This window comes from Myotis lucifugus, unplaced genomic scaffold (genome assembly GCF_000147115.1).
Source record: "Myotis lucifugus unplaced genomic scaffold, Myoluc2.0 scaffold_3, whole genome shotgun sequence".
Classification (NCBI taxonomy): Eukaryota; Metazoa; Chordata; class Mammalia; order Chiroptera; family Vespertilionidae; genus Myotis; species Myotis lucifugus.
The window spans coordinates 9007530-9035475 of record NW_005871051.1 but is presented as its reverse complement, the minus strand read 5'-3'; the positions used below and the strand labels follow the sequence as shown (position 1 = coordinate 9035475).

Below are 27946 nucleotides of genomic sequence, written 5' to 3'. Positions count from 1 at the left end.
TCACAGAGGCAGAGAACAGAATGGTGGTTGGCAGGGGATGGGGTGGGGAAATGAAAAGTTTTTGTTCAAAATGAGTATAGAGTTACAGTTGCAAAGATGAATAAATCCCACAAAATTGGTGAACAACATAGAACCTGCATTTAATAATGTATTGGGTGCTTAAAAACATCACAAAAAAGGAAGTGGCACACTAAATCCTATGGAGGCAATGAGTATATGCATCACCTTGACGGTGGTGATGGTATCCCAGGTGGATGCATATGTCCAAACTCATCAAAATGTACACATTGAATATCTGCTATTTTTGTATACTAAGTATACCTAAGTAGAGCTTAAAAAATCAAACAAACGGGATTCATCCATTCCACAAATATTCAATCACTTGCCAACTACGTGCCAGGCACTATTCTGGGTGCTGGGGACCTAACAAAAGGAAACTTGGAGATGTGAGTTCTCAAAGAGCTTACATTATAGACCTCAAACAAGAACACAAGTTGTTGACTGCATTGGGTGTGGACAACTACTATGGAAATACAGAGCAGAGTGCAGGCTGGGGCCAAGCTGCAACTTTAGAAAGTGGTCAGGATAGACCTCGTGGAGAAGGCGATTTTACGGAGGAATGTCTGAAGGAAGAGAGGAAGTTAGCTAGGTGGATCTGTGGGGCCTGACGCCGTCGGGGCACAGCCTGAAGGTGGATGAGTTTCAGGCATTTATATTTAACAGCAAGGAGCCCAGGGAGCCCAGTACATGGGAGCATATGGGACAAAGGTAGGGCATAAGGTCAGCAAAGTAACAGGGGCTAATCATGAAGGCCTGTCATCTTCCACTGAGGCAGACAGATCATGACACCCCTCCAAGCCCCAAGAGGTCCATGTCCTAATCCCTGGAAACTGTGAATATGCTACTGTAGACGGAAAGGGGAAATTAAGGTTACAGATGGAACTACCATTGTTAATCAGCTGATCTTAAGAGAAGATGGCCTGGGATTACCTGGTTGTGTGCAGTGTAATCACAGGGGTACTTTAAATATAGAAGAGGGAGGTCAGAATAATAGAGCACGAGAAAGACCCTGTGGGCCATAGTGGCTTTGAAGATAGGAAACAAGAGCCAAGGAATGAAGGTGGCCTCTGTAAGCTGAAAAGGCACAAATAGAGATTCTCCCCTTAATTTCAGCCCAGTAAAATTCTGGAGCTATAAGACTGCACATTTGTATTGTTTTAAGCCACCAAGTTTGTGGGGCTTTCCTACAGCAACAATAGGAAAACAATCTACCTATTGTAAGAAGTTTGGCTTTTACTCTGAATGAAATGAGGAAACACTGGATGATTTAAAGCAGAGGAAAGGCATAATTTGAACTATATTTTAAATCTACTCATTGCAATTTAAGAACAGACTATGAAGCAATAGGGGTGGAGACAGGAATGCAGGGAGAAGGGTTTTCAAGGGAGACATGATAGAGGCCTGGGTAAGTGATTTAGGTAGAGGCAGTTGGAGATAAGAAGTGGTTGATAACTGGCTGGTGTGGTTCAGTGGTTGAACATGGACCCATGAACCAAGAGGTCACCAGTTTGATTCCCAGTCAGGGCACAAGCCCAGTTTGTAGTCTTGACCCCCAGTAGGGGGTGTACAGGAGGCAGCTGATTGATGATTCTCATCATTGATGTTTCTATCTCTGTCTCTTCCTCTCTAAATAAATAAATAAATAAATAACATAAATAACATATAATATGTATATTATATATATATTATATATTTTTAAGTGGTTAAATAATTAGATGAGGAGAAGACATGCTATGGGAAGACGCAAAGACTACTCTCTGAAAAAGGAAGTATCTGATTTGGACCTGGAAATGACCAAATGCTTTCCTCCAGGTAAAAAGGAGGTCAGTGTGTGTGTGTGGCTGGCGGGGGGTGGGGGGGAGTGGGGGTAGCTGGGTGGAGGTGAGCATGGGAAATATTTCACACTGAAGAAAGAATATTAAGGGCAGAGAGCTAGGAAGTTCAGCATGGGGACCATTCAATGGTGCGGTCTGTCTAAAATGTCAGAGCTAGACCATGATTTGTTTAAGGGTTTATTTTTTATTTTTTAAATATAGTTTACAGTCTGCAGGAAGGTAGGAAGAGGACCGCTTAAGAGAAAGCCAATATTTATTTATGAGTTGTTTGACGGGTAGGCTAGGAACATACACTTTCACCTTATAAATGCTGTCTGCCACATGACTATTGACAAGCTTTAAGGGAATTGATGGGCAGTTGGTGGTTTTAAACTACTCACATGAGTAACATGAATGTGACTAGTAGCTACTTATATTAGGAAATTGAGTAAATATATTTTTGTTTGGGGAGACTTTTCTGATATTTCTTGTGTAATTTAAACCACAAAGGAGCCCAATTAAACTTTAATATTCAGGGTAGGTATTTCCGCTTTGCTCTTTCTTCATCAATCCTGTATTTGAGCTATATACTGAGAGCATCTTTCACAATTTCATCCTGAAGACTAAAAATGATCTCGGGGTCACTCTGAATTACTTTTATTTAACAAGGATCACATCACCTTGAAAAAAGTTACAAGCAGTGCAAGTCTGGGCTTTTGTTATACAGCCTTGCAGGTCTTGCCCACAGTCAGTTTGCTCCTTGCTCCTTCCAAACACACCAGAGGGATGCATTATGCTGCCCACTGACACTTTCATTCATGAGTTCTGCTCAGTAGGTGGAGAGCAGAAGCAGTAGGTACAACTTGTGAGCCAAAGTTTTGTAATGCCCCCAGAACTGTCACCCCTGACATGCTAATCAGGAAGGCCAGAGATTCAGATCACAGCGCCTGTCTCCCTGGGTCCCCGAGTCACCACATGGAGACTGTTGCTCTGGAGAGCCACCTACACTTGCCATGAACTTTGTATGGAAAGAAAATGAATTCTGTTGTATTAAGCTACCGAGATATGGGGATTTAGCCTAGTCAAACACAAATGACTACAAATCAGTAACGAGAGAAAAAAATTAACACAGAGTCAGTATTCCTGGGGTTTGACCTTACAGTTATAAGTATTGGATACTTTTGCAAATGAACATTTAAATATCAATCCGAAAGAAATAAAGTGTAAATCACACATATATACACATAGGACTAAAAAACTAAAACAAAAGAAAAACAAAAACAAAATGCCTAACACCCCTAATGTGCAAAAGACAACTTGGGATGAAAATTCTGGTGTTGGTATTTTCACTGTAGCATCATAGCCACCAGCACTTTTGATGTATGATTTCTGCTGCATAACAAACTGGCCGTAAGGCAATTTTGTCATAAAAAAAAAAAGGTTAAATTACTGGTTGGCAGTTGAGCTTTTGTTTGCTGTTTGGTTGGTTTCATTTCTCCATTGAAAAACCAATCAACACCTTCAGCAGACTTAATATATTTAAACTAGTTGTCATTTTTGATATATTTAAACTAGTTGTCATTTTTGTTTCATTTCTCTATTAATGAAGTTCTGGAAGTTGCCCAGGTTTTTATATTATATTATAAATCTTACCCCTCATAATTGTCAATACAATGAGAAGTAGACATGTGGTGGTGATGGTCTCAAAATATTTGGCATGCCTGCCAGATGATGATGAGTTTCCCTAAGAGTCGGTTTCTTATTAGTGAAACACACTCATTGGAGGAGACAAGCCCAGACCTCTTTGGGGGTACAGAGTTGGTTGAACCCACATTTTCCATACGTGGAAGACAAGGGTCTATGTACAATTTATAAAATAAAATCAGTTTTTTGCGCAGTATGTCATAAATCTACACATATTTAAATACAGTCTTTAATTTTGCCATTCATTTTTGGATGTCATTATGCCCTTTTTAATGTCCCTCTTTAATTTCATGTGATTTTATCCTTTTCACAGCAAAAGTGCCTTCTGGCTAAATATGTTCAGGGTGAAAGTGTTTGTGGCAAAGATGCTTAAGGTGAAAGTACCTAGAACCAAAATTACTAGTGTCAGTATCTTAAATAAATTTAAAAAGTTCAGTATCTCAAACAATTTGGATGGAAGTAAGGATGGATGATAGGTTAGGAAAGCCATGTAAAAAACAACTTCTATGATAGCAAGGTATTATCCTACATAATAAAAGCCTAATATGTTAAATGTCTGATTGTCCAGTCGTCCATCCAACCAATCAAAGCGTAATATGCTAATGATATGCTAAGGCCGTTCAACCACTTGCTATGACATGCACTGACTATCAGGGGGCAGACAGTCAATTGGTCAACCAGTCACTATGACGTGCACTGACCACCAGGGGCAGATGCTCCGACCAGTAGGTTAGCTTGTGCTGGGGTCTGGCCAATCAAGACAGGCTGGACACACCCTGGAACCCTCCCCCGGTCCTTCCCTGGCTGGCCAACCTCCACATCTCTCCCCGCCCCAATCGTGCACCGGTGGGGTCCCTCAGCCTGGCTTGCACCCGCTTGCAATCCGGGACCCCTTGCGGGATTTGGAGAGCCAGTTTCGGCCTGATCCCGCAGGCCAGGCCAAGGGACCCCACTGGTGCATGAATTTGTGCACCAGGCCTCTAGTAACTAATCCTATATAATAAAGATCTAATATGCTAATTAGACCAGATGGCCAAACAACCTTCCAGAATGACCAGTGGGTGGGGCTGTGGGGCTATGAGGCAGCCAGGGTCACGAGGCAGCCGGGGCTGTGAAGGGCTGAGCCCCTTGCACAAATTTCATGCATTGGGCCTCTAGTAAATGTGGTAAGTTGGAATAACACGATTCTTGTAAAATGTGAGAGTGGGGGTGGAAATCAACATTTTTCAAATAAATTTTACACATGTAATTATAAAAATGTATGTTTAATTAAGTTAATAAATTGAACTTAAGTTGGCATTTGGCTATTTCACCTATTTCCTTAAAAGTTTTCATATCCTCACTGAGAAAATGGGGTCACCTTATTTTTTATTGTGTCATATATTCAGGGCATATATGGTATGTAATATAACAAACCTGGATTTTTTTTAGGGAAATTTAATGTAAACCAGAACAAAGGAGAAAAGCGACTTCTCTAACATGAGCGACCCCCAGAAACATTATCTAGTCCCACAACCACCACAGGCACTCAATAAATATCAGCAACAGGTTTTATATGTGACACCTGAGCAGGCTCACTCGGCATAAAACACAAGGCCGTGGCCTCACTGAAAACATAATTTAACAAGCCGAACGCACCAAATCAAGCTGTGCACACGGGCCCCGTCAGGCTAGGAAAAGGCCTATTGCTAACGCTGCACTGTCCAGAACGTCCCTGGCATGTGGCATCGGCTCCTGCCAGCCAGTGATTTACATGATGACGTTTCAGTAGACGTTTCAGTAATGGAACAGGGCTGCCGTCCCCGGCTACCCCCATGGAGGAGCAGGTTTTCTACAGAGTTAAAAAGAGCAAGAGAAACCCTTACTTCAACTTTAGTAGTGCTTATATTTTTCATTGATAACGATTCTGCAGACTCCCAGGCTGAAAGAACTAGAAATGTATACTGCCCTTGTATCCTATAAGTAAATAGACGGTTTTTCTGAACACCGTGTTGTTGAGATAAAGCTTTAAAGTTTCTGTGGTCTCAAATGAATGCCAAACATTTCTTTGCCACTCTAAAAGTTCAGGTAATTGTATCATGCACTGCTTGCCTCCTAAGAAAGATTGGATTCACTGAAGCAAATTGGTAGTTCTCAATACCACTTTATCTTTATCACCTACAGTACTATTCTTCAACCGAGAGCACTCCAGTTCCAATGGCCTCCTTGTGAATATTACAGCAATTAAGGAGAGCACTTTAATATACTGGGAAAAGAAGAATGATCATCGGTGGGATTGGGAGTCTGGAATTAAGTTTAAACATCACAGGAAAAATGTTCTCATCTCCAGTGGACGGAGAAGATTTGGTGCACTTGGCATTATTATCAGGTGAGATTGAAAAGGGAAGATTTTCAAAGTTCAAAACTCAATTTTAAATAGTGTCTTTGTACATTCCATAGCAAGTTACTGAGACTAGTAGAAAATGTTTCATGAATTAATTTCAGAAAGTATGGGACCATGGAAATTCTAAGTAAATGTTTAAAAAACTCACTCTTATGGCTGTCATATTTTGAAAGATACTTCCACTTAACAGGTCAACATTGGCCTTTCTTTGCATGTCCTATCTTTCCTTACTACTTTTCTAGTTATGTGGTAAATGATGCTGGCAAAGGTAATGAATTATAAAACCATCATATTTTAGTGTTGGGAAGACCTTTTAGTAACCAAGAACATTCTGCACCACCTTCAACCTATGAGTGAGCTATGTATCTATGCATGAAAAATGATTATACTTTTTAACCCTTCTAATTATGCTCCATATTTGAGCTACACTTAAAAACTAAGCAGATCTTTATTCCTCATCAAAATTTTTCAACAAAACTAGTTATAGTTCAAGAATGGAAAGTATAAGAAATCTCACTCAAGAACAGACACAAAAGTCCTAAAGAAAATATTGGCAAACTAATCCCAGTAATATTATAAAAAAAAACAATACTTTTTTTCCAATTTGGAATTACCCCAGAATGAAAGTTTGACTTAAACTTGAATAATCGATTAATATAATTCACCAAAATAATAGATTAAAAGTCAAAAATATATAATTGCCTCAGTGGATATAGAAAAAAAGGTTTACTAATATTTAACATTCATTTATGCCAAAAACTTTTAGTGAGCTAAAACTGAAAAAAATTTTCTTAATCTAAAAAAATGTTTCTCTCATTTTTTTCTCTAATCCTAACACTTTTTTCTCTTGCCTTACTATGTAAACACCTACAATGTTGAACAGAAGTGGTGATAGTGGATGATTTTATTCATAATATTTATAAGAAAATATTAAATAATATATAAATAAGTATGTAATTTTATCATAAATGTGTTTTAATTATGTAGATGTGTTTATATATACACTATAAATTACATAAAATAATATGTAATACTTTATATTGTTAGGATATCATTTCTCCCCAAACTTCCCTATGGATTCAATTAAATCTCAAACAAAATGCAAATCAAAATATACCTAAGTTCAACCACAGTAAAATATTTTATATACACCAAATTGGCAAAATTTTAAAAAATTGGCAATATTAAGTTTTGTTGACCATATGGAACAACTGGAGTTCTTTTACACTTAGTGGAGAGAAAAAAGTTGGTAAAAGTGCTGTGAGAAATAATTTGTCATCTAATATATTTGAAAAGTGGAATACCCTATGAAGGAACAATTTTATTCTTAAGTAGGCATATTTCCTAGATGAAAGCTTTACACAAGGTAATCAGAATATATAGAGAAAAAGGTTTATAGTCATGCTACATACAAAAACCTGAAAAAACACAAATGCCCATTACAAGGAAACTAGAAACTATACAACAGTGAAAATAGATTACAAGAGCATTTAACATAATCGATGCTCCTTAGGAATGAAATATTAAGAAGAAAAAGCAAAATGCAGATGAATTTTTATAATAGAATTCCATTTGTAAAGTACAAAATCTTATAAAACTCAGCATAATCCTTAAGGATATAAAAATAAGTGGTCAAGTTATAAAGAAAAGCAAAAGAATAAGTAAAATATATGGAATTGGCAAGAGTTAAATAGGGGACATTAAAAATAGTGGTAATGTCCAATGGGTATAAGGTGTTAACTGCATTGCGACTCTTCATACCCAACACATAGTTTTAGAAAAGTCTCTTTTATCTACTTGAGATTTAGCTTTTTTAAAAAGAAACCCTTCAGTGGCTTCTAGAAAAACGTCTTATCGGTTATCTAGGCCCTCAACATGATTCATTTCCTTGGACATACAATGCTATAAAATACCCTTTCTACTTTCAATTGCTTCGTCAATGGCTCACTTTCTCGGAAAAACTCTCTCTCCCAGACCTTCTCCTAACCATCTCTTTCCCTGGGCCCTGTTTTTCTGTTTCCCACTTCGACAATCCCTCTTCTTTCCAGCCTTTAAAGTGGCATTTTTTGGATTCTGCTTGTAAGCTGGATTAACACAGGGGAAAAAAAATCCACGAACTCTCCAGAAATTAGCTAATTGAATGAAACTACCTCCCTGTATGGGGATCTCAGATAATGTTTCTACCTTTTTTTGTCACATGTTTAACATTATTAATGACTGGAAAGGAGCAAAACAGGATTAAGATTCCCAATTTCAAAAAAGGGCTCAGACTTGGGACATTGAAAAAATACTCTAAAAAGATGAAAATATATTTAGAATTCAGTTAATTTATTCAATGTGTTCCTGCATTCATTTGGTGAATATTAATTGACTGAATGCTACACTCAAGGCATTGTTCCAGGAGTCACAGATACTATGGAGAACAAAATATATAATGTCCCAGAGTTCATGCAACATACCTTCTAGAAAAAGGAGGAAACAAATGCATGCATAAGCGTGTCACCTTTATAACTTGTGCCCTGAAACTCTAGAAAAACTTTTCTTAGGTAAAGGTAATCCCACAAGAAATAATCCTAATGAAAGTACATATTTTCTCAATCAACAAGCATTTCATTCTGGTGACACTCTCAGAATATAAGAGAAACTATCTCTATTCCTGAAGAAAATGGTCTTTTGAATTTACATGTCACCCCAGGGCCACATTTTAAAAACACATTTATTTGCAAATTAATTGCCTTCATTTTACTAGTAAGTGCTTTTATTTTTCCTCTTGGATATTTCAACAGGGAACTTCACAGTCCATATTTCCTCAAAGTCAAAGCTATTCTCCTGCTGTAGGGAAAGGCACCTTTGGCAGTTGTGTTAACTCAAAATAGGCCACGGGAGTGCTGTTTAATACGCCCAGCTAGTACTATTTAGCAACCTGACAACAGAGTCACTCACACACCTGGGAAATCTGATTCAGCACCTGTACTATTGTTTTAGAATTCCTCCCCAAAGGACACATTTTCTCCAGGTAATGAAAAATACCTTGAAGAGAGAGAGAGCTTTCACATTTTGAGGCACTGCACCAAGGGAGATAGGCAACGAATGCCTGCTGAGAATCTCATCAGTTGAGTTAAAATTTTGCTCTGGCATTTTATGGCAGGAAGCAAAAGGCTGGCAGAGACAAGGGAGAATGCTGTCCATCAAGTGTCTGTCAAATTATCCGCTGAAAAGGTCATTCCAATGACAATTATTCTTCTAGTTAATATATTAGGAATTTTTGCCCAAGAGAATTTTTAAAACTCTACAGAACAGACTGAGGAACTTTGAATAATCCTTACCTATAAAATCTAAAAATCACTTCGGAATGTAAGAACACACAATGCTAATAATTACATGCTTTAGAAGTAGGATGTTGCCAAAGATAATAACTAATTGCTTGATGATTTGCTCTTACTCAGAAATAGCTATCAGACCCACACAAAAAAAGTAATGTGGCCATATGAGGGGTTGTCATGCTAGTGTTTACATTCAGTTTGATGCATTAAGAAACTAGATTTAAGAGCTCAAAGAATGGTTACCATCATTTATACCAGAAAAGTGATTAGTACAAATTAACAATTGCCAGTTCTGAAATCAATCCCAGTTTCGGGCTGATTTGCACAATCCAGAACTTCACAGTGCCATAGACATGTCTTAAAGAGCAACAATTCAGAAGCCCATTGTGAAAGCCTTATTCCCTGTACTTTTGCTGACTTCTATACCTGCAGGTGCTGAAGGTTCCTCTCTGTCAGCACTGGTGCCTGACAGGGCTTCGTGAAATTAAGGGATCCAGAAACATTCGATTTGCCAACAGAGGCCACTATCGAAGTCTGCAAAAGATGCAACAAATCTGCCTCAAAATCTTAGCAATTGTGTATGTTCCCTGAGCTCAATGACTTCACACTTTCTGTTTCAGTTAATCGAGTGTGGGACCTTTCCTTCTAAACAAGAAATGATCTCTTTTGACACCAATGGTGTCCACTCAACCACTTAAGCATTTAGTCTTGGTATCCAAGTTTCTATAGATTACCATTCTTCAGAAAGATGAACATTAGGAGTTAACCAATTTTACTATATGGGCGTTAATACATAATTGTCCAAGAAAGGAAAGTTGACAAAGATTGCAAGAGGGGGAAATAAAGGAGGATGGATGGGGGTGTGTGGAAGAGGGAAAATGAAAGAAAGCAAGGCTTGAAATACAGAGATAAGGGAGAAAGGGAGAGGAGAGGGAGGGAAACTAAGTCGGAGAGTTCTTAAATCTTATGGTATACAATATTACTGCTTATGTGGTAGCAAAGATTTTGTTGGTATTGGAACTGTGTAGGAACTTGGTGAATTAAGACACCATGAAGTCCTCTGAGGCAAGGGTGGGGTGAAGAGGAGACTAATTTTCCCCCAATGATTATTCCATGCCTCCTGTACATTGCTTCTGCCAATCTTTCCACATCTCTCAGTTTATGCATCTACAGCACTAAACCCATATCTAAGTGTGTAAGTGGGTGGGAAGAGGGGTTACAATTTCACACTTGCAATACTGAAATGACCCTTATCTTTCTAACCACATCTGTGTCCTCAGAGGAGAAATCCCCTCCTCCAAATTCCAAACCTTCTCTATGTCTGGCTACTGAACTAAACGCTTCCCAGAAAAGTAGATAACTCATACATCCAAATAACATCACTTCTTGCCTTATCTGTTACACACACTTATCTTTAATATTAATGTTATTCATATTAAATACAGAAAGGGGACTTCTACCTCTCCTAGGGGTCCTGTCTATGAATGATCCGAATTTGAAACTCCTTGAATTCATTTTGCCAAATCTTCCCTTGAGTATTACCCAATTTTAATTCCATTCAAACTCTCAACATAAAACTCCATCAATGTCAGTGATAAAGTAGCAGTGCTTATACATGGAAACATATGCGAAAAGTGTTTTAATTATTCTCACTTGACTAATGAGAAGATTAAAAAATCTTGACTAGTATTAATACAGTCTAACAAAGATCTATTCATATTTGTCAAATCATGCAAGTAAAAATCTCTTTAAAATAAATGTTTTTATTTATACTTTTGCTAATTTGGCCATTAAGTTATAAATACAATGAGTATTCTCTCAGATATAAAACGTTTTTTAACAGTTTTGATTTAGATAGCTCTATAGGAAATGAAACACCTGAATGTTTCTGCACACATGCCTCTGTTGGCAACTTTTCCTTTCCCCGTATCTGTACAACATGCATGCACACATGCGCTTTCTGGATGCATTCTCTACCAAAGCCTTAGTCTGAAACTTCATAATTTTCAATCCATAATACACATGCAGTTAGAACCACGGTACAGAGACAGAAAACATAATTGCTCAAAATTTAATAACACCAATATATTTCAGAATATAACTACAAAATAAGGAAATTCTTATATAATGCCTAAAAGTCATCATATTCGTGCCCAGTATCAACCATTTCAGCTTCAAGTCACTGTGCTATGAAAATTCAAGTAGCACCTCTTGGAAAATAATTAAGCTGTGTTTACTTATACTAAGTCAGGTGGAAAATGGAAGCAAATATCCAGGTTCTCCAAGCAAAACAAGACAAAAAGAGTCCCAATTATTAGAAGTCCAATGCGCTATCCATTGCGCGACGGAGCCACCTAAGAGTCCCAATTATTTAGGTGAAACAGTTTTAGTTATTCTAGACTTAGATAATTATGTCTTATAACATTTTAGACATATACAATTTGAAATTCTCCCAAGTAAAATCAAACAAACAAAAAGACAAGCCCTATAGAGTATATTACAATTTCTTAAGACATAACTTTTCACTAGAGTCGATGACTAATTCCTTTGAGGTGTATACTGATTTAGCCCTGAAGTGAATACACACAGTCAATTTAATACTGAATTGTTAGGCAGCATCTTCAGTCCATGACTCAGTTTGTTACCCATTTCCAAAGGTTGAATTAGAAAACATTCTTTTGTTTTGTTTTGTTGGTTGTTGTTTTTTTGCCATTCACCTAATTAAAATCTTCCAGCTTGACCTTATAGACAGTGAGAGACGCGGTGAGTTGGTTTGGCTATGAAATACGACCTAGTGCTCTCATGATCCAGAGGCACGGTTTGGGTGGCAGCTGGAGCATGTTGCTGAGCCTGCCCGGGAGGATGGGGGGACTCTGCAGCTGTGCCCATGGCCACACTCACTCCTCAGCCTCCCAGCCTGGTTGACGAGTTGGAGAAAAGAGAGTGAGCAGCTCCTCCAAGCAGCTGACAGGTATGTCACAGTAATTCCCTATCAACAGTAAGTTCTAAGTTTTGCGGATGATTTATCTTTAAAAAATATAATTAGTGCGGTTTTAAGGCTCTTTAATATTCCTCACATTCATCACCTACAGCCACTCATTTTAAATACTATTTATACCATCCATTGTAATAATGCAAACGATGAAGAAAGAAATAAAACAAAAAATAAAACTCTTTCTCCTTTGCATCATCAAGCCCAAATGCCCGAAGTTACTCTTTTTATAACATTTCTATTTTTGACTCTTTTAGTGGCTAATCTATATATATAAAAGCCTAAGTGACCATTCAACCATTCGCCTGGTAGCTTTGACACACAATGACCATCAGGGGGCAGACACTCTGACCAGTAGAGGAGGTAGCCTGATTCCTTGCTGAATCAGCCATGGGTTAGGTTGCTGCTGGGGGGCCCCAAATCTGCTTCACCCACACCCGGGATACAGAGAGGAGGGACGAGGGAGCTGGTGGGCATCCAGGTCCTGGGAACTGGGCCTGCAGGAGGGGGTCTCACAATCCATGACCCCTCAGGGGATGTTGGAGAGCCGGTTTCGGCCCAATCCCTGCAGGCCAGGCTAAGGGACCCCCCCCCCAATCAGTGCACGAATCTGTGCACCAGGCCTCTAGTTGCTAATATTATATAATAATTTCTTGAATTTTCCAAATTTAAGTAGCATCAGTTGATTCCTTGCTAGGAAGGATAAGGAACTTTCCTAACGATTCCTGCCCTCTCTCCTCTCTCTAATCATTCTATACTACTTTTACTCCCCTACTTCATTTAAGTTTTGGTTTAAATGCCACTATGTCATTCTCACTACCAGACAACCCCTTTCTCCTGATTCAATAACTTTAGTGTTCTTCCAAAACGCTTAGCACTTCCCAACACACTATATAAATAACTCATTATCAAATATATTGTTTGTCTCCTATTAAACTATAGGAGAACAGAACTTTTTTTATATTTTTTGTTATTGTTTACTGTTATACTCCCAGAACCTAAAAATGCCTGGCATATAGTTGTGTTCAATACATATTTGTTGAATGAATTTTAATTAATTGCCGTTTTAATTATTTAAAATCAAATTACTATAACTTCCTAAGTCTTGGTATCTGGTAGGGTAGCTCCTCCAGCTTTTCCGTCTTCTCCAAGGTTGTCCTGTCAATTCTATCCCAACAACATCTCCGAGCTGTTGCTCCCTTAAATGTCTGGTGAGTGGTGGTTAACTGTTCGTACTTCTGGATGAAAATCACAGTTGCTAAAAATAATAAGTAGCTTCAGATTTTGTTGCTAATACATTGTTCTTTCCTGAACAAGCCTCTCTTCTGAGTTAGGCAGGTGACGTGATAAAGCATGTTCAGGGACAGGTCTCACTTTAACAAACATGCCCCTCTCTTAGAGGCAGGCAGGCTGCTTCCCCTGTCATCCCTCAATGCCAAAGGAGAAAGGCTGTACTCTAGAGTAGCCTGAAGTCCGAGTCACCTGTTAATCTGATCCTATCCACTTTCCATTTCCAGTGGTTTTATTAATTCACCCCCCACCACACACACACACACACACACACACACACACACACACACACTTTATTTGTACTTAAAACTGCCATTTCTATGAAATTTTGGGAAGAAGAAGAGGCACAATAAATATATTCAATGTACTTTTTGTGAACTGAAAGCTGTTATGCTTACTAAGTTATAAAGGTGGTGGAATTATAGTCAGCATAACAGTAATATTATAGAAAGGCAGGTGCTACATTGCAATGTATTGTATATATAAATATCACCTACGCTATGTCTCAAAAAAGAAGGTGAGAACAATTGCACTGAATTGTGAACACATTGAGAAACAGTGTATTTTAATGATTTCTATATTTCAATAAGTAAGTTCTATGCCAAAAGTATAATCAACTTTAAAACATGATTGATCTCTACCAGCACTTTATAAAAAAGAAGTCACCTCAGAGAAACAGGCTGGGTGTTTGTGATGGTTGATCTCCGTGTTGCTATCTAGGGCCATCCCCAGCCTCCTAAGCCCTGCTCTGGTCCCAGGGGCTGACTTCCAGTCAGGACTCAGTGCATCACACAGGCCCGGTTCCTCCTGGCTGAAGTAGGCTTTGGCCATTAGGAAGAAGCTGAAGGAGATCAGCAGGTAGGGATATTAGGGTGTTCCCCTCCCCTCCTCCCCACTGTGCTCCCTCTCAGCCAGCCTGGCCTTTGAAAGTGGCAGCACTGGGCAATACTAGGTCATAGGTTCTGATCCCCCGAGGATCTCTCGCACACCTGCAGCTCTCACCAGACTGGTAGGAATTGTCTTCCCTGGCCCTTCTCAGGCCCGGGCTGGTAAGAGCTCTTCATTCTTTTTGGAACCTGAGTGCCAAAATCCCATTTTTAAATTCTCCTCAATTACACCTTTGAGCACGCCATCTGTTTCCTGTCGGCACCCTGATGATACAGAATTCTAGGTCAGTTGGGTGAGTGGAACAACATTAAAAATAAATTGTCATTCCCTTGTGTAAAGTATTGTCAAACACGAACAGCAGGCACTTATCAATTCTAAAAGAAAATCCTTGTGAACAATATGCTGAATCAGAGTGAGGACATGAAAGTAAATACTTGAGTTAAGTAAAGATAAAAAGAATCAAAGCAATTACACTTCTACAAATGTCTAGAAATGAGCAGAGAGGTATTATTTGAAAATTTTTGCAGCAATTATACTATTTCGATTAATGTCCCTGGGAATTGTTTTGGCTTCACTAAACCATTTTACCATTTATCTTGAAAGCCTAAGGAGAGAAAAAAACATTGTTTGGGGGCTTAAGAGAAGGCATAAGATGACCAGAATCCCCATGATGAAAAATTATGAAAAGAATCTCCACAATGAAAAAGAGAGAATATCATGGGTTGAGAGTTGAAAATGAAAAGGGGAGGACAAAAGACCACATCAAAATATCGATTAAAAAACACAAGGGTAGTATGAGTTTTGTGTCCTTGTAGGTGTCCTATCTTCCAATGATCAATAATAAGTATAATGGTGAAAATAATAGTAACTAGTAGTTATGTACCATGTATTTATTATATGACAGGCACTGCTTTAAGTGTTTCATATCTACATGAACCTCTTTTGATGCTCACAACTCCATTAGTCCATTACTAATATTATCCATTTTACAGATGAGAAAACTGAAATATAGCGAGGTTAAATAACTTGCTTAAGAGCACCTACTCAGCTTATAATGGGCAAAGCCATATTTGACCTATGCAGTCTTACTCCACGGCTTATGATCATCACTTTTATACTAAAGTACTGTAAAATAAATGTTACACATAATCAATATCCTTCACCATCCCTTGTTTCTTTTGGAAATAATGCATTGCCTACTTGCTCAACTCAAATATTAGAGAAGAAATAAACTCAGATATATTCAGGTTACATTTTAAGTACCAAGAAAAGAGCCAATTTTGAAGAAGATATGAATTCTACACAAGAATTCTGCCTAACTTCTCCTAACTTTTCACCTTGTAAAGACAGAACATAATCATGTCTAATATATGACAACTACCAAACATTGTCATATGATAAACATTATTTTTAAAAGTAGGAAAATAAGCCCTAAGTAGTTTGGCTCAGTGGATAGAGTGTCAGGCTGTGGACTGAAGGGTCCCAGGTTCGATTCTGGTCAAAGGCTTATACCTCTGTTGCAGGCTTGATCTCTGGCCCTGGTGGGGGCATGTGTAGTAGGCAACCAATTGATATGTGTCTCTCACATCAATATTTCTCTCTGTGTCTCTCTCCCTCTCTTCTACTCTCTCCAAAAAATCAATGGAAAAATATCCTCGAGTGAGGATTAACAAAAATAAATAAATAAACAAACAAATGAATGAATGTAGGGAAATCAGGTAATCTAGTTCTTTTTCAAAAAAATAATTTTTGAGTTTGTTTTTGAAGAAGGTGGTGACTGATCTGAAAATGAGAAAAAACACAAAACTCGTTCTCTAGACCTCTCTAAGGAAATCTTCCAAGAGGATCAAGATGCTCCTTGTCATTACAGTCCACATTGTAGAGGAATTCACTTGCAGGATAAGCATGTTTAGACTTGTTGGACACTCAACTGACAAGTGGTGTTTTGATTCAGAAAAATAGAAGGACTGAATACAGAACTTTCTTGAACTTTATGTATCATGTTAATACAGTAAGCAGAGGTACAGCCTATAGATTTAGAAAGGAAAAGATCACCTTGGAGGTCTAATCAGTAATGCATGTGGTACTCAATGGAAAAGAAGCAAGGAGTGGGTCGTTGACATCTGCTTCCTGCTTACAGCACAGCTAATTCTTTTGAACAGTGTTATTGCTGAGCTTACTGGGGTAGAAGTTTGGTTTCCAACCTCATTACCAATAATTAAAGGAGTACATTTGACTGGAGAGTAGTTGAGGAGAATAATGAAAAGATGAATGGACCGATAAATAAATATTCACCCCTCAATCCATTAGGTCCTTGGAGACCCATCTTGGACAACAAAGGACAGCACTGGTGGTAGTGGACTTTGACTTTACTTACTTCTTGCCACCTAGTAGGACACAAAGCTCACACTGCCCCAAATAGAGAGTCAGTGAAAACTGGAATCACAGATAGTCTACAGACTTGAAGTGTATTATTTCCATGAACCTCCTCATCAACCAAAGACCCAAATAAAAGACCAACAAGCTATGGAGAGCACACAGACATCTTTTATGTGCATCTCAACTTACTTACGAGGCAACATCTTTTTTAACTATAAGGCTTTGCAATTGTTTGTTCTGTATTATTATAACAACAGTTGTAAATTATAAAAACGGAAATCTAACCAAGTTAAGGCACTCACTCAGCAATTAATTTTAAGTCAACCAGCTTGCAGGCTGCTTGGAAATGAGTTCATGACTTTTTATTTTCCTCTGGTAGCCTAGCATAACACTTTTCATCTTTTGAGCCAGCAATAAATACTAATTGATTAACTGAAGTCAGTGACACACATGCCACCGACTTCTGTAGCACTGACATCAGCTATACGGATGTCCACAGCTACAGCTGAAGCCCAGTCATCTACAAAGAGCAGATGTTAGTGGTGCAGATGCTGAACTGTGCCAAAGGGGCAGTTAACTGTAACACCAAACTAAAGTCCTGGGGTCAAAGGGCATTATTCCTGAACTGTGACTAAAATAAGAAGTTTGCCTCATGATTTCAGACCTCTGGGGTAGAGAGTCTATTTGTTTTAAAAACACAAGAAGAGTTTAATTGATCATCGCAATTATGTAGAACCAGATGACACAAAGCCATTCAGCTCGCTGTTGTCTGTGCCGTTATTCAGACAAACAATGCAAAAGGAGATGGAAACACCATTCTTACTAACAATTTCAAGAAATATAGACACTGAAGTAATGGCTTCTTTTAGTCAATATTATCTTAAAATACCAAATACAAGTGTAATGATTTTAAATACGTTGTGGTGAGGCAAAAAGCCTACTCACTTATTTTCCTTGATCATGCCCTTTTCTACATACATGCATTAAGTAATCAGAGTCAACGTGCCCACATAAACAAAAAGAAAATAAGCAAGATATACCACATAATTTCCTTTACTTTAATTTTACACACAGACAAAAAAAAAACCACCATAAAGCCCCAAATTTCTTCCATATGTAAAGGAGTTTGAGTTTAACAGAGTCTCATTTTCATACAGAATGATAATCAGATTTTTTTTTTTTGCATTTCACCTGTTGTTTTTTTCTGATAGCATCAAGATTTTCCCCATTAAGTCTAGGAATAAACAGAGTGAGAACTGTTTTCTGGTACCACATGATGGATGCATTGTTTCAGTGATAAATTGACAGGGTGTGGCGGCTATATCTGGGAGGTGGTCTTCTTTTATCTGGTAAACATTAAAAAAGGGCAAACACAAGAGAGATCGCTTTTCTTAAGGCAACTGCTAGCAAAGGCTGTCACCTTCCTTATCACCTTGGAACGTGAGAATGAGCAGATCAAGCTGCCTTGGTATTTCTTACTTCCATTGGGCCGAATCCAGATCTTAGTAAAATTTCCAATTGGATATAGAGCAACGAAATAACCAAATGTGTGCATATTGGGGCATAATTCATCATGCGGCTTTATCAGATAAAGCAAATGAGAAAATCCCGAGCCAGTCATAAAAGCGTGTCCAACTCTGAGTGACTTGTCCTTAAGATGGATCTTCTGTAAATAATTAAATTAGTGGATTTTCCCCCCTCTTCCCATCTGGGCAGAAAGAAAAAAAAGTCATGCACGTTCACACACACACACACACACACACACACAGAAATAAATCCCAAAGGCTAAACCTTCTGTTTAAGTTGTTAGTGCAAAAAAGGCTTTGCCATATATGGAATTATTAGTCAGATTCTTGAACTTCAAACTGCAAAAGAAAATCAGCAGTTATTATAAATAATTTGTTTAGGTGTGATTAGGAATTTATGAGAAATGTAATCTATTTCGTGGCCACAAAAATTTATGTGAATAAAAATCCGAGTCATATTGTTAAAAAGGTTTTAATACAGATAAGTAATTTGAAAGCATTTTGTAATAGACATGTGAAACCCTTTCCAGCTCTCAACAGCAGCACTTCTACTTAGAGAATGAGGAGCACTGACACTGAGTGAACGCAGGGACATGCTGCTGGGTCCTGTTTGGCTGTCAGACCACCTGGACTGAAGACCAGAAAAGCTGGGGCTGGTTACAAGAAAGGAAGATAGATGGGTAGATGGGGCTGTAATGGTGTCGGGAAGGGAGGAAGAAGTGATGCTGGGGTGTACGTGTGTGTGTGTGTTTGGGGGGGTGTCTTTCTTCTCTTTTATTAGAAGGACAAACTGCAAGTCATTTTATCTGTGGTCCAGGTAACTACGAGCAGCTGGCTGTGACTGCATGGCTAAAAGCATTCTCCCCACTCAGGGACTCGGCCTCTGCCAGCACGGCCTCGCTGGACTTACTATTAAAAGCAATCTGCCAAGAGGCTCGAAAACCCAGGGGTCTAGTATCAGGTGAGCAGTAGGAAGGTGACCTTTCCTGCTGCTTGTTTATGACGGATCTGCGGACTCCGGCTCAGTGTGGGTCCGGCATCGGCAACAGGCCGAAGGGGAGATGGGGAACTTGCTGTGTTTTGTGTGTGGGTTTGTTTTTTTTCTGGAGGTCATATAATAAACTTAGAAACTACAGCTGGAAAAGAACAAGAATGAAAGCTTGGTTTTTTATATCCTATCTTACATTTTGGGGGTAAATGGCTAAAGGCAAATTCCCTTTAATACTTTTTTATTAGAGTGCAACCAACTTAGTAACAATTTAGTTACTACATTGAGCCATTAGATACAAGTACGCAAAATGAAGGAAAAGAGACAAAAGGAGAACTGAATGAGGCAGCAGAAAATAAACTGAATTAAGACTAAAATACAAAGAAACCTGATAGGAAAAAGACAAAGGAAAACGTAGTTCTATTAAGAAGATGACCATTTGTTATTTTTCTTGCTTAACTTTCTATAACGTAATAAATAATATCTCATTTAAAAGACACTCATGAGAATATATGATATTTTCAAGCAAAAGTCATCTTATTTTTACACAATGTTGCGAAGTAACTGCCTGTCTAGGAAGTCTGCATGCATCCACCATGATCTCAGATTACTCAGAGGAGGCCATGCCAGGTATATTGAAAATCTTATTTGAATGCTCATTCACATTTGCATGTAGCTCACACAAACAAAAACTACTCCTGCGTGGTAACTCCCTTTGCTACTTGTTAGGAGTTGCTTGTCTTTAGGTATTGATTCTATTCTTTCATTTAACCAAGAATCTTAGGCCCTTTTCCAGAGTATTAAAATAAAAAAAAATATTCAATGCATAACCTGATCCATCTCCCCCCTTCCCCAGGCAACATTTCACCTATTCTGAAAACAAACTAAAATAAAATCCGGTACCACCATCACAAAAGAAGAACGATGCCAGAAGTGGGTGAGTGGTGCTCTGGCCTCCTCAGTCCTGCTTTAGTTACCGCCACACCAGGAAACACGCACACACTTTGTTGACTGGATGGCTATGACTGATTGATGATAGCCTGGTAAGGTTACCATAGCTAATTACAACATCATTCATCTAAGCCTGCATGGAAAAAAATGCCAGGCTCCCGGGGAAGAAAAAGGAAAGAAAGAAATGCTATGCCATAGCTAGCTGTTAACTTTTGAATAATCAGCTACAACAGGAAACAAATAGGATGAAACTCAATGACCAAATTATGACTTATGGATCCATCCAAGCAAATGACCTCAGTCCCCTGGTAATTTCAACTCCGAGTTGCACAGCCCACAGCCGAGCGCTCCCAGCAACAAGGAACCCTCACATGCTTGTGCGCTTTGTAGTAGGAATTCAAAGGCTCCGGCAGCAGCCCAGCCCAGCCCAGCCCTGAGCGTCAGTTCTGCTATGTGTGTGGTGTGAGCGTGTTTGTCTAGGATCAGATGCCAATACTTAAACTCCCATTATGGGCACAGCAGCTACTTACATGCTGCAGCCTAATTAAAGGAATAAACTTCCCCTTCTTTATTTTTTCCTGAAGATCAGTGCCATGAAGGGATTTGGTTTCGTTAAAAAACTCAGACAAATGTTCCCATATGCTTCCCTTATGCAGTAAATTGTCAAATTCGGAAGAAAACAGTCACGAGTCCCAACACTCATCTATGGCTATACAACGTTTTCTGAGAACTACTGAAAACAGAGAGCAAAGAACTCAGTGTTTTGAAAATAATGATAACAAACACACAGGCATAATTTCCATGTCAGTTCTGAAGCAGCACAAACACACATGGAAACAATAAAGCATCTGAGGCACCTTCCAGCTTTCAAGTCTCAGAAACAAGAACCACTTTCAAATATAAAGTAGCTCATCTTCAAAGTTTAACACACGAGAGGGGAGCAAAGCTAATGCCATTGCAACTCCCGACTTTAATCAGATGGCTTCATATCTGGGTAATAGAGATCACAAGAGTGGCAACAACCACGTTGAAAGGACTCTGTATCCTGACACACTGTTTGAATTAAATTGCTAAAATAATTATAACTAAAGAAATATTTTCTCATGGAAGCCTGAACCCAACATGGCAAAGTTTAGTCAAGAAGTCCTTAGAAAAATGATCAACTTGTCTAAACTAAAACTACTAATTAACTGGGGCCAGGGGAGGACAACTGAGTCAGATTCAACTTTAGCTGGGCATTAATGAAAGTCTCAGGGGACAGTGATAGCCCATAAGAGCAAGAAAGGCTCGTGTTATAGATGAGAAAACTGTGGTCCTCTGACATGTGGCAGTGACACATCAGGAAGTGACCTGGATGTTCTCAGATAAGAATATCCAGCCCTAGCTGGTTTGGCTCAGTGGACAGAGAGTTGGACTGCGGACTGGAAGGTCCCGGGTTCGATTCCGGTCAAGGGCACATGTTTGGGTTGGGGGCTTGATCCCCAGTGGGGGGTGAGCAGGAGGCAGATGATCAATGATTCTCTCTCATCATTGATGTTTCCATCTCTCTCTCCCTCTCCCTTCCTCTCTGAAATCAATAAAAATATCTTTAAAAAAAAGAATACCCATTCCTATGAAATGCCAGATGTGTCCACCTTGGGGGGCTGGTGTTGGAAAAGGGAGGTCCTGATGGATATAGGTTAAATGACTTGTGTGGGAACACAGCTAGATGATAATCTGTAGAGTTGGGAACCAGCTCCCTATCAGTGGTTCACAAGGGACAAGGATTGGGCCAACCTTGGGCTCGAAGGTCTTCTGGAGAACAGTACAAGGTCATAAAGGCAGCATAGGCACTACTGGGGGAAAGGCTCAAGAGCATATTCTTCCAAACTGCAAAATAATTTCCCACGCTATTCTACCTTATTTACAGAAGGTCCTACATGAAGGCAGTCGAAGTGTCAAAAAGAGTACAACAATATCCACAGGACAGGAAAAGTCACCTAGGAATCCCATTAGCATAATGCTTTTGGCGCAAGTTCCCCCCAAACACGCATACACATACATGCACACACGTGTGTGCACAAACGCATGGGATGAGGAGACAGGAGCAGATTCATTTCTGAAACCTAAAGAAGGTTTTAACAAAATGTTCTCTATCTTAATTTTCTAGTCTTTATTCCCTTATTAGCTGGTGATCTGAAGCTATTCATAATATGTATTTCTTACTTTACACTCTATCTCAATTCCAAAAGATATGAGGTGCTACTTTTTCACATACAGTATTAAAAGTCATAGATAACTGAAATCTATAATTAATCCAAAAAATGTCATGTAGTTGAAAGAGCATTGTACTAGAAGCCAAGAGGTGAAGGTTCCAACTCTAGTTCTTTAACCAAATAGTTATATGATATTAAAGCACACACTCTCTCTAAGCTTTTGTCTTTCTTTTCTTTTTTTCTCATTGTAAGGTAATGACAATTGTCTAGACCAGCAGTTCTCAACCTGTGGATCGAGACCCCTTTGGGAGTCAAACGACCCTTTCACAGGAGTCGCCTAAGACCATCAGAAAACACATATATAATTACATATTGTTTTTGTGATTAATCACTATGCTTTAATTATGTTCAATTTGTAACAATGAAAATACATTCTGCATATCAGATATTTACATTATGATTCATAACAGTAGCAAAATTACAGTTATGAAGTAGCAATGAAAATAATTTTATGGCTGGGGGTCACCACAACATAAGGAACTGTATTAAAGGGTAACGGCATTAGGAAGGTTGAGAACCACTGACCAAGACAATTGCTGATTATGAAAATCTATGGAACTGGCTATTTCTAGACAAGCATTTCATAAAGGTTGTTCTAAGGGGTGCTAACAATTCTTTTGTTGGTGGTGGGTTTCTTTGCTGTAGGAATTGTAGAAAACATTGGGTTTTCTGCTGCCTGCTCAACACTTTCTTCCCTGCAAGCACAACCAATCCTATTTGGACAATAAGTAAACATAAATGAATTAGAATAGCTTCTAGAACTTAAGTGCTCAATAAATGTTATTTGTTAATTAACTAGAATCAAATATATGTTGAAATCCTGAAACATGTCAAAAAGTAACATTGGTTCCACAAAGAAGACTTGGACAATTCCTGAACTAGGTAATTTTAAAGTGCAGATGGCCTCTGTGAGTCTGATTCTTTGCTGTTTCACCTGGTGTTTGTTCCACCATGTCTCTTCTTTTAAATAGGCTATTTAGCAATCTCTAGGCTATACAGTAAAAAGCATCAAATAATTTTAGAAACTTAGAATCTTTAAGTGTTCCAATGATTTGCTAGTTAGGGCTGAGTCAGGACTTACTCATTTAGCATTACATTAGAAAATCCATTAGAAAATAAATGGTAGGAAATTATTTAGATGAATGAAGTTGGAATTATGTGGTTGCCCACTTGATTTAAAACTCTTCTTACAAATTAAAAATATATACCCCATTAGCGTATAGGGCATAAGACTATAAACCTTTTTAGGCGAGTGGAACATTTCTTCAATGCATTTTGTACCACTTTATTGTTGAATAAGGAATTAAGACATTTATTTATTGTACATCTACTGTACTGTCTTGAAGATTTGGACAAGGCATCAAAACCAAGGTTAATATTTGAGCTTGAGCTTAAAGGGTGCATATGTTCACCAACTAGACAAGAGGCAAAGGGGTGAGCAGCTAAAGGGAACAGTACCTATAAGGCAGGGAGGTTTGAAAACAAGTGACAATTGGGGCCCTGGTAAGTGTTTCATGGTGGCTGCATGTGAAGGTGACTGTAGGGTGTGGCCAGGAATGAAAGTGAGCAGAGGAAGTAGCCAGGTCATGAAGAGCCTGTGAGTATGAACTTTCTGCATATTCTGTGCATAAATATTTCATCTTGGAAGATACAAAAAGAACAGCAGGGGCCATAGTAGGGAAGGTAGTTGGTTTTTAACAGAATACTGTTGTTGATTACCTTGTGTTGGAAAAAGAGATATAAAAATTATACTGAACTTTGAGTATATTTTAACCCCCAATATCAGTCAAAATTTTTGGTGATTAATATGACCCAATCATAAAAATGCCTTGATTCCTAACATGTTAAAATTGTGTCTCCTTAAGTGAGACAAGCAGGAGAGCTGGGGAGGATTAAATTCCCTGGCTTCCCGAAGGGTCTCAAGAAAGAAAAGAACTGAGAATAAGTGCTTGTTTTTGCTGCACCAGCCTGGGAGGGCGTCTGAGCCCCATGACAAGCAGGGCCAGTTCCAATGGCCTGGGGGAGCTGAGCAGGGAGCAGGGCGGGGCTCTGTGTTTGGTATTGTATGTGCACAGTGTTATGATGAATCGCTGGGACACAAATGCTGCTGCTTCTCCAACCTCCCCTCCCACTCTACATGTAAACAGGATCTCTGGGGGGTCTGGCAGCACAGCCCCGGGAGGAGCCATGGCTATGGGCTGCTGCCATGCACATCCCTCCATCCTGAGATGACGCCTGCCCAACTTATGACCACATCCTGCCCTGCGGCAACAAAAAACAAAACAAAACTGGAAAACACCAAAGCTGGCTGTGTTGCTTCCTTCTTCCATTTGTCAGAGAAACTACATACATAGGCTTTTTCTTTGCTTTTAAAGTTCAAGATATGAAAAGTACTCAATCTGATGGGATGCTGAGGGTAGATAAGGGATGATTTTGTCATTGTTCATCCCTGCCCAAATTCCTCCAGCGAATTCTGAGGAGCCACCTGCATCAGCTTACTAATGAGTTTGGACACGGTTGTCCACGCAGTAGGACGCCGCTGGAAGTTGTTAAGCCGGGGCCATATAATCAGGTTTGTGACTTAGGAAGGCGGCGCTGGCAGAGCAGGGCTTGGAGAAAGCAGCACTGTCCAGAAGGGGTCCGATGGAGGCCTTGCAAGCATCTGATTCATGATAAAGGTCTGGGTTGCTGCAACGGTGTGGACATGACGGCTGGAGAAAGTGGCCATGGTGGGAAGGAAAAGGAGGAGCTGGAGATGATGCCATGATTTCAGACCCAGTCTCTGGGAGGCACACTGATTGATCACCTAACAATGAGCTCATCTCACCCTTGAACCCTCAGCACGAGGGGGAATGGGACTTGAAGCCAACAAGTTAGCATTTGCAGGGTTTTCATATGTAGTCACAAAGTAAATCCCAGAAAAATTAAATCAATTATTTTATCTTTTTTTTTTTTTTTACAATAGCATATAAGAGGCACAGAGCCAAATTGTTCCTGACACTGGAGCCAGTGTCAAATCCTGGCCTTGACACCTAATAGTTTTGTGATTTTTGATGAGTTACTGAACTGCCCTGTGCCTGCCTTATCCCTTAAATAAAGGGAATAATGGAACCCAACTAAGTATGATGATGCTTAAGTGAGTTGTTATGAGTAAAGGATTTAGAATGATCCATGCATGGTCTTAAGCTAGTGCTTGTTGGGTAGTCACCATTAATGAATATTATTTCCTATCTCTGTCTTACCAAAAATCAGTATTGAAAGAGTAGAAAGTCCACTTGTAAAGAAGAGAAACCTCAGCTTACTTCCTTCTCTTCCTGCATTCAATGTTATGTTGCTCAGATGGTTCAACAAAAGAAACTACGAAAAATCTGAAGAAAAACAAACGTTTTCTCTGAGGATGCGCACAAGAAAGATAAAAACAAATTCCCAGACACGAGTACTCGGTGGTTTGGCCTTTTGAAGACCAAAGTGCTCGCTTATAAATGGAATATTAAAACAAGCAAAGGCAATTTTCCCCTTTCGTCTTCCCTTATTGCCTAATTTTCCTCCCAATCTCATTTGCATAATGGATAAAAAGGCATCCATTATGCAAATGAACGACAGGGCTGTGAAGTTGTTGAAGCCACAAACCTGGCTTCCCATGAAGAGAAGCCGCGATGAAGCCGCCCAGTGTCCGGGTTCCAGCAGACTGCTTCTCTCGCTTGCATTCCAACAAACAGAGGAACATTATGAAGCCTGTACTAGTACAGATCATAGATCATTAATATCCACCTGGTTCTTCTAAAAGGGGCACTGCAGATGCTTTCCAGAAAATGAGTGCAAAGGACGGATACTCAGAATGGTCCTGTGTAAAGGAAACTTGACAGTATACACTTTGTTTCAAATGTGAAAAACTAGTACTATGTACAGTTTTTACAACTTTAAGCATATGCTTTGCTTTAAAAGGCAAAGTGGAAAAAGCCCCTGTTCTAGCTTGAGAATTAACCTATAACAGGTGCTCAGAGCTGTCTCAAAATGTCTGCATACATTCAATAGGAATAAAAAACTGTTTTAAGTACCAAAATATTGAACTTTTCAGAAACTTCATGCTGTTAAACTGACCTAAATTTATCTCTAAGAGGTATCACCAAACACTGACATATTATGTCTCTTACAATTGTCAATTCACTGAAACTTGAGAAGAATGTTTATTTTCTCCTTCTATCCACACCTTTAAAACAAATATAACAAAAGAAGAATTCTGAGCTCACTCACTGGGTCAGTTGCTCTTGTTTTAATAAACCAGTAGGGCAGAATTAAGAAACTAACTTCAAAATGTTTGCCCCAAACTCTGAGATATGTAGTTTGGGGAGAAAAAGAAGGTGGCAAAAACAGACGTGACCTTTATTCCTAGAGTGGATTCCTTGATCAAGCTTGGCTTATTCCAAATGACGTTTTCAGGGACTTAAAAAAAATGATTCTCATAAGCTATGGATGAACCTCATCACGTGCATTCCAATCCCTCCCCTATGATACTTCAAGGGCACACAGTTCAGATTCCGATTCACCTGCCATTCAAGAAAAAAATGCTATCCACTTCCCTGAGCCTCAACAACTGCAAGGAGCTATGTAAACAACAACAATAATAGTAATAATAATAATAATAATAATAATAATAATATAGAGAAGAAACCAGTTTGTATTTTTTAAAGAAAGATGACTAACAAGGTAAGTCACAAAGTAGGAGCAACTCATAGTCAGCAAGGGGATATATATCCATCAGGTGAAAAACATACCACAGAAAATACACATACCTAGCTTCAGAGCAGAAGGGGTTACTTCAATTTCCCCACCAACTGGTTTAAAGGCAGCCAGTTGGGCAGCCACTTCAGTCTCGAAGGCATCTGGGCTCTGGCGACCTGCTGGGTTTCCTCCGGGGCTCTCGATCTTGAGGAGTGGTTCTTGTTCGTCAAACACGGCAATCAGCTACAAACAAACCCAGCAACACCAATTAGTGCTCCATTGGACACACACATCACCTGGAGACTGTATCTAGCTGTGATCTTTGGTTTCAATAAAAATGGCCTCTGAAAACTTACAATGTTAATGTGACTGTACCCACAACTTTTAATTCAGTATTATGTCTAAAAGCACCATGGCCAGGAAATAATGAACAGTGTATGTGTCCTGAAATAGAGAACCAACTTTGGTTATCTCTCTCAAAGGAATGAAATGGTTGCCTCCTCCCTTCCCCTTTTCTAATAAGCCTGAAAGGACTCCAGTGTTGCTTCTAAGAGTTGCTCCAAAAACATAAAAGTTGGACATGCAGAAATAGAATGGTAGATATGATGAATTCCATAATTACATCTTTCCTTTTAGACACAATCATAATAAACTGACAAAATGTGAATATT

The 27946-nt window shown here is 39.0% G+C and overlaps 1 protein-coding gene across 1 annotated transcript in view; it reads right to left on the bottom strand.

The window, feature by feature from the left end:
- PARD3B (par-3 family cell polarity regulator beta) overlaps positions 1-27946 on the bottom strand; it is an 812619-nt gene that overhangs the window by 534123 nt on the left and 250550 nt on the right. The window contains exon 3 of the mRNA XM_023760488.1: positions 27347-27518. Coding sequence (XP_023616256.1) covers positions 27347-27518 — 172 coding nt within the window. The remainder of the gene's footprint in view (positions 1-27346; positions 27519-27946) is intronic.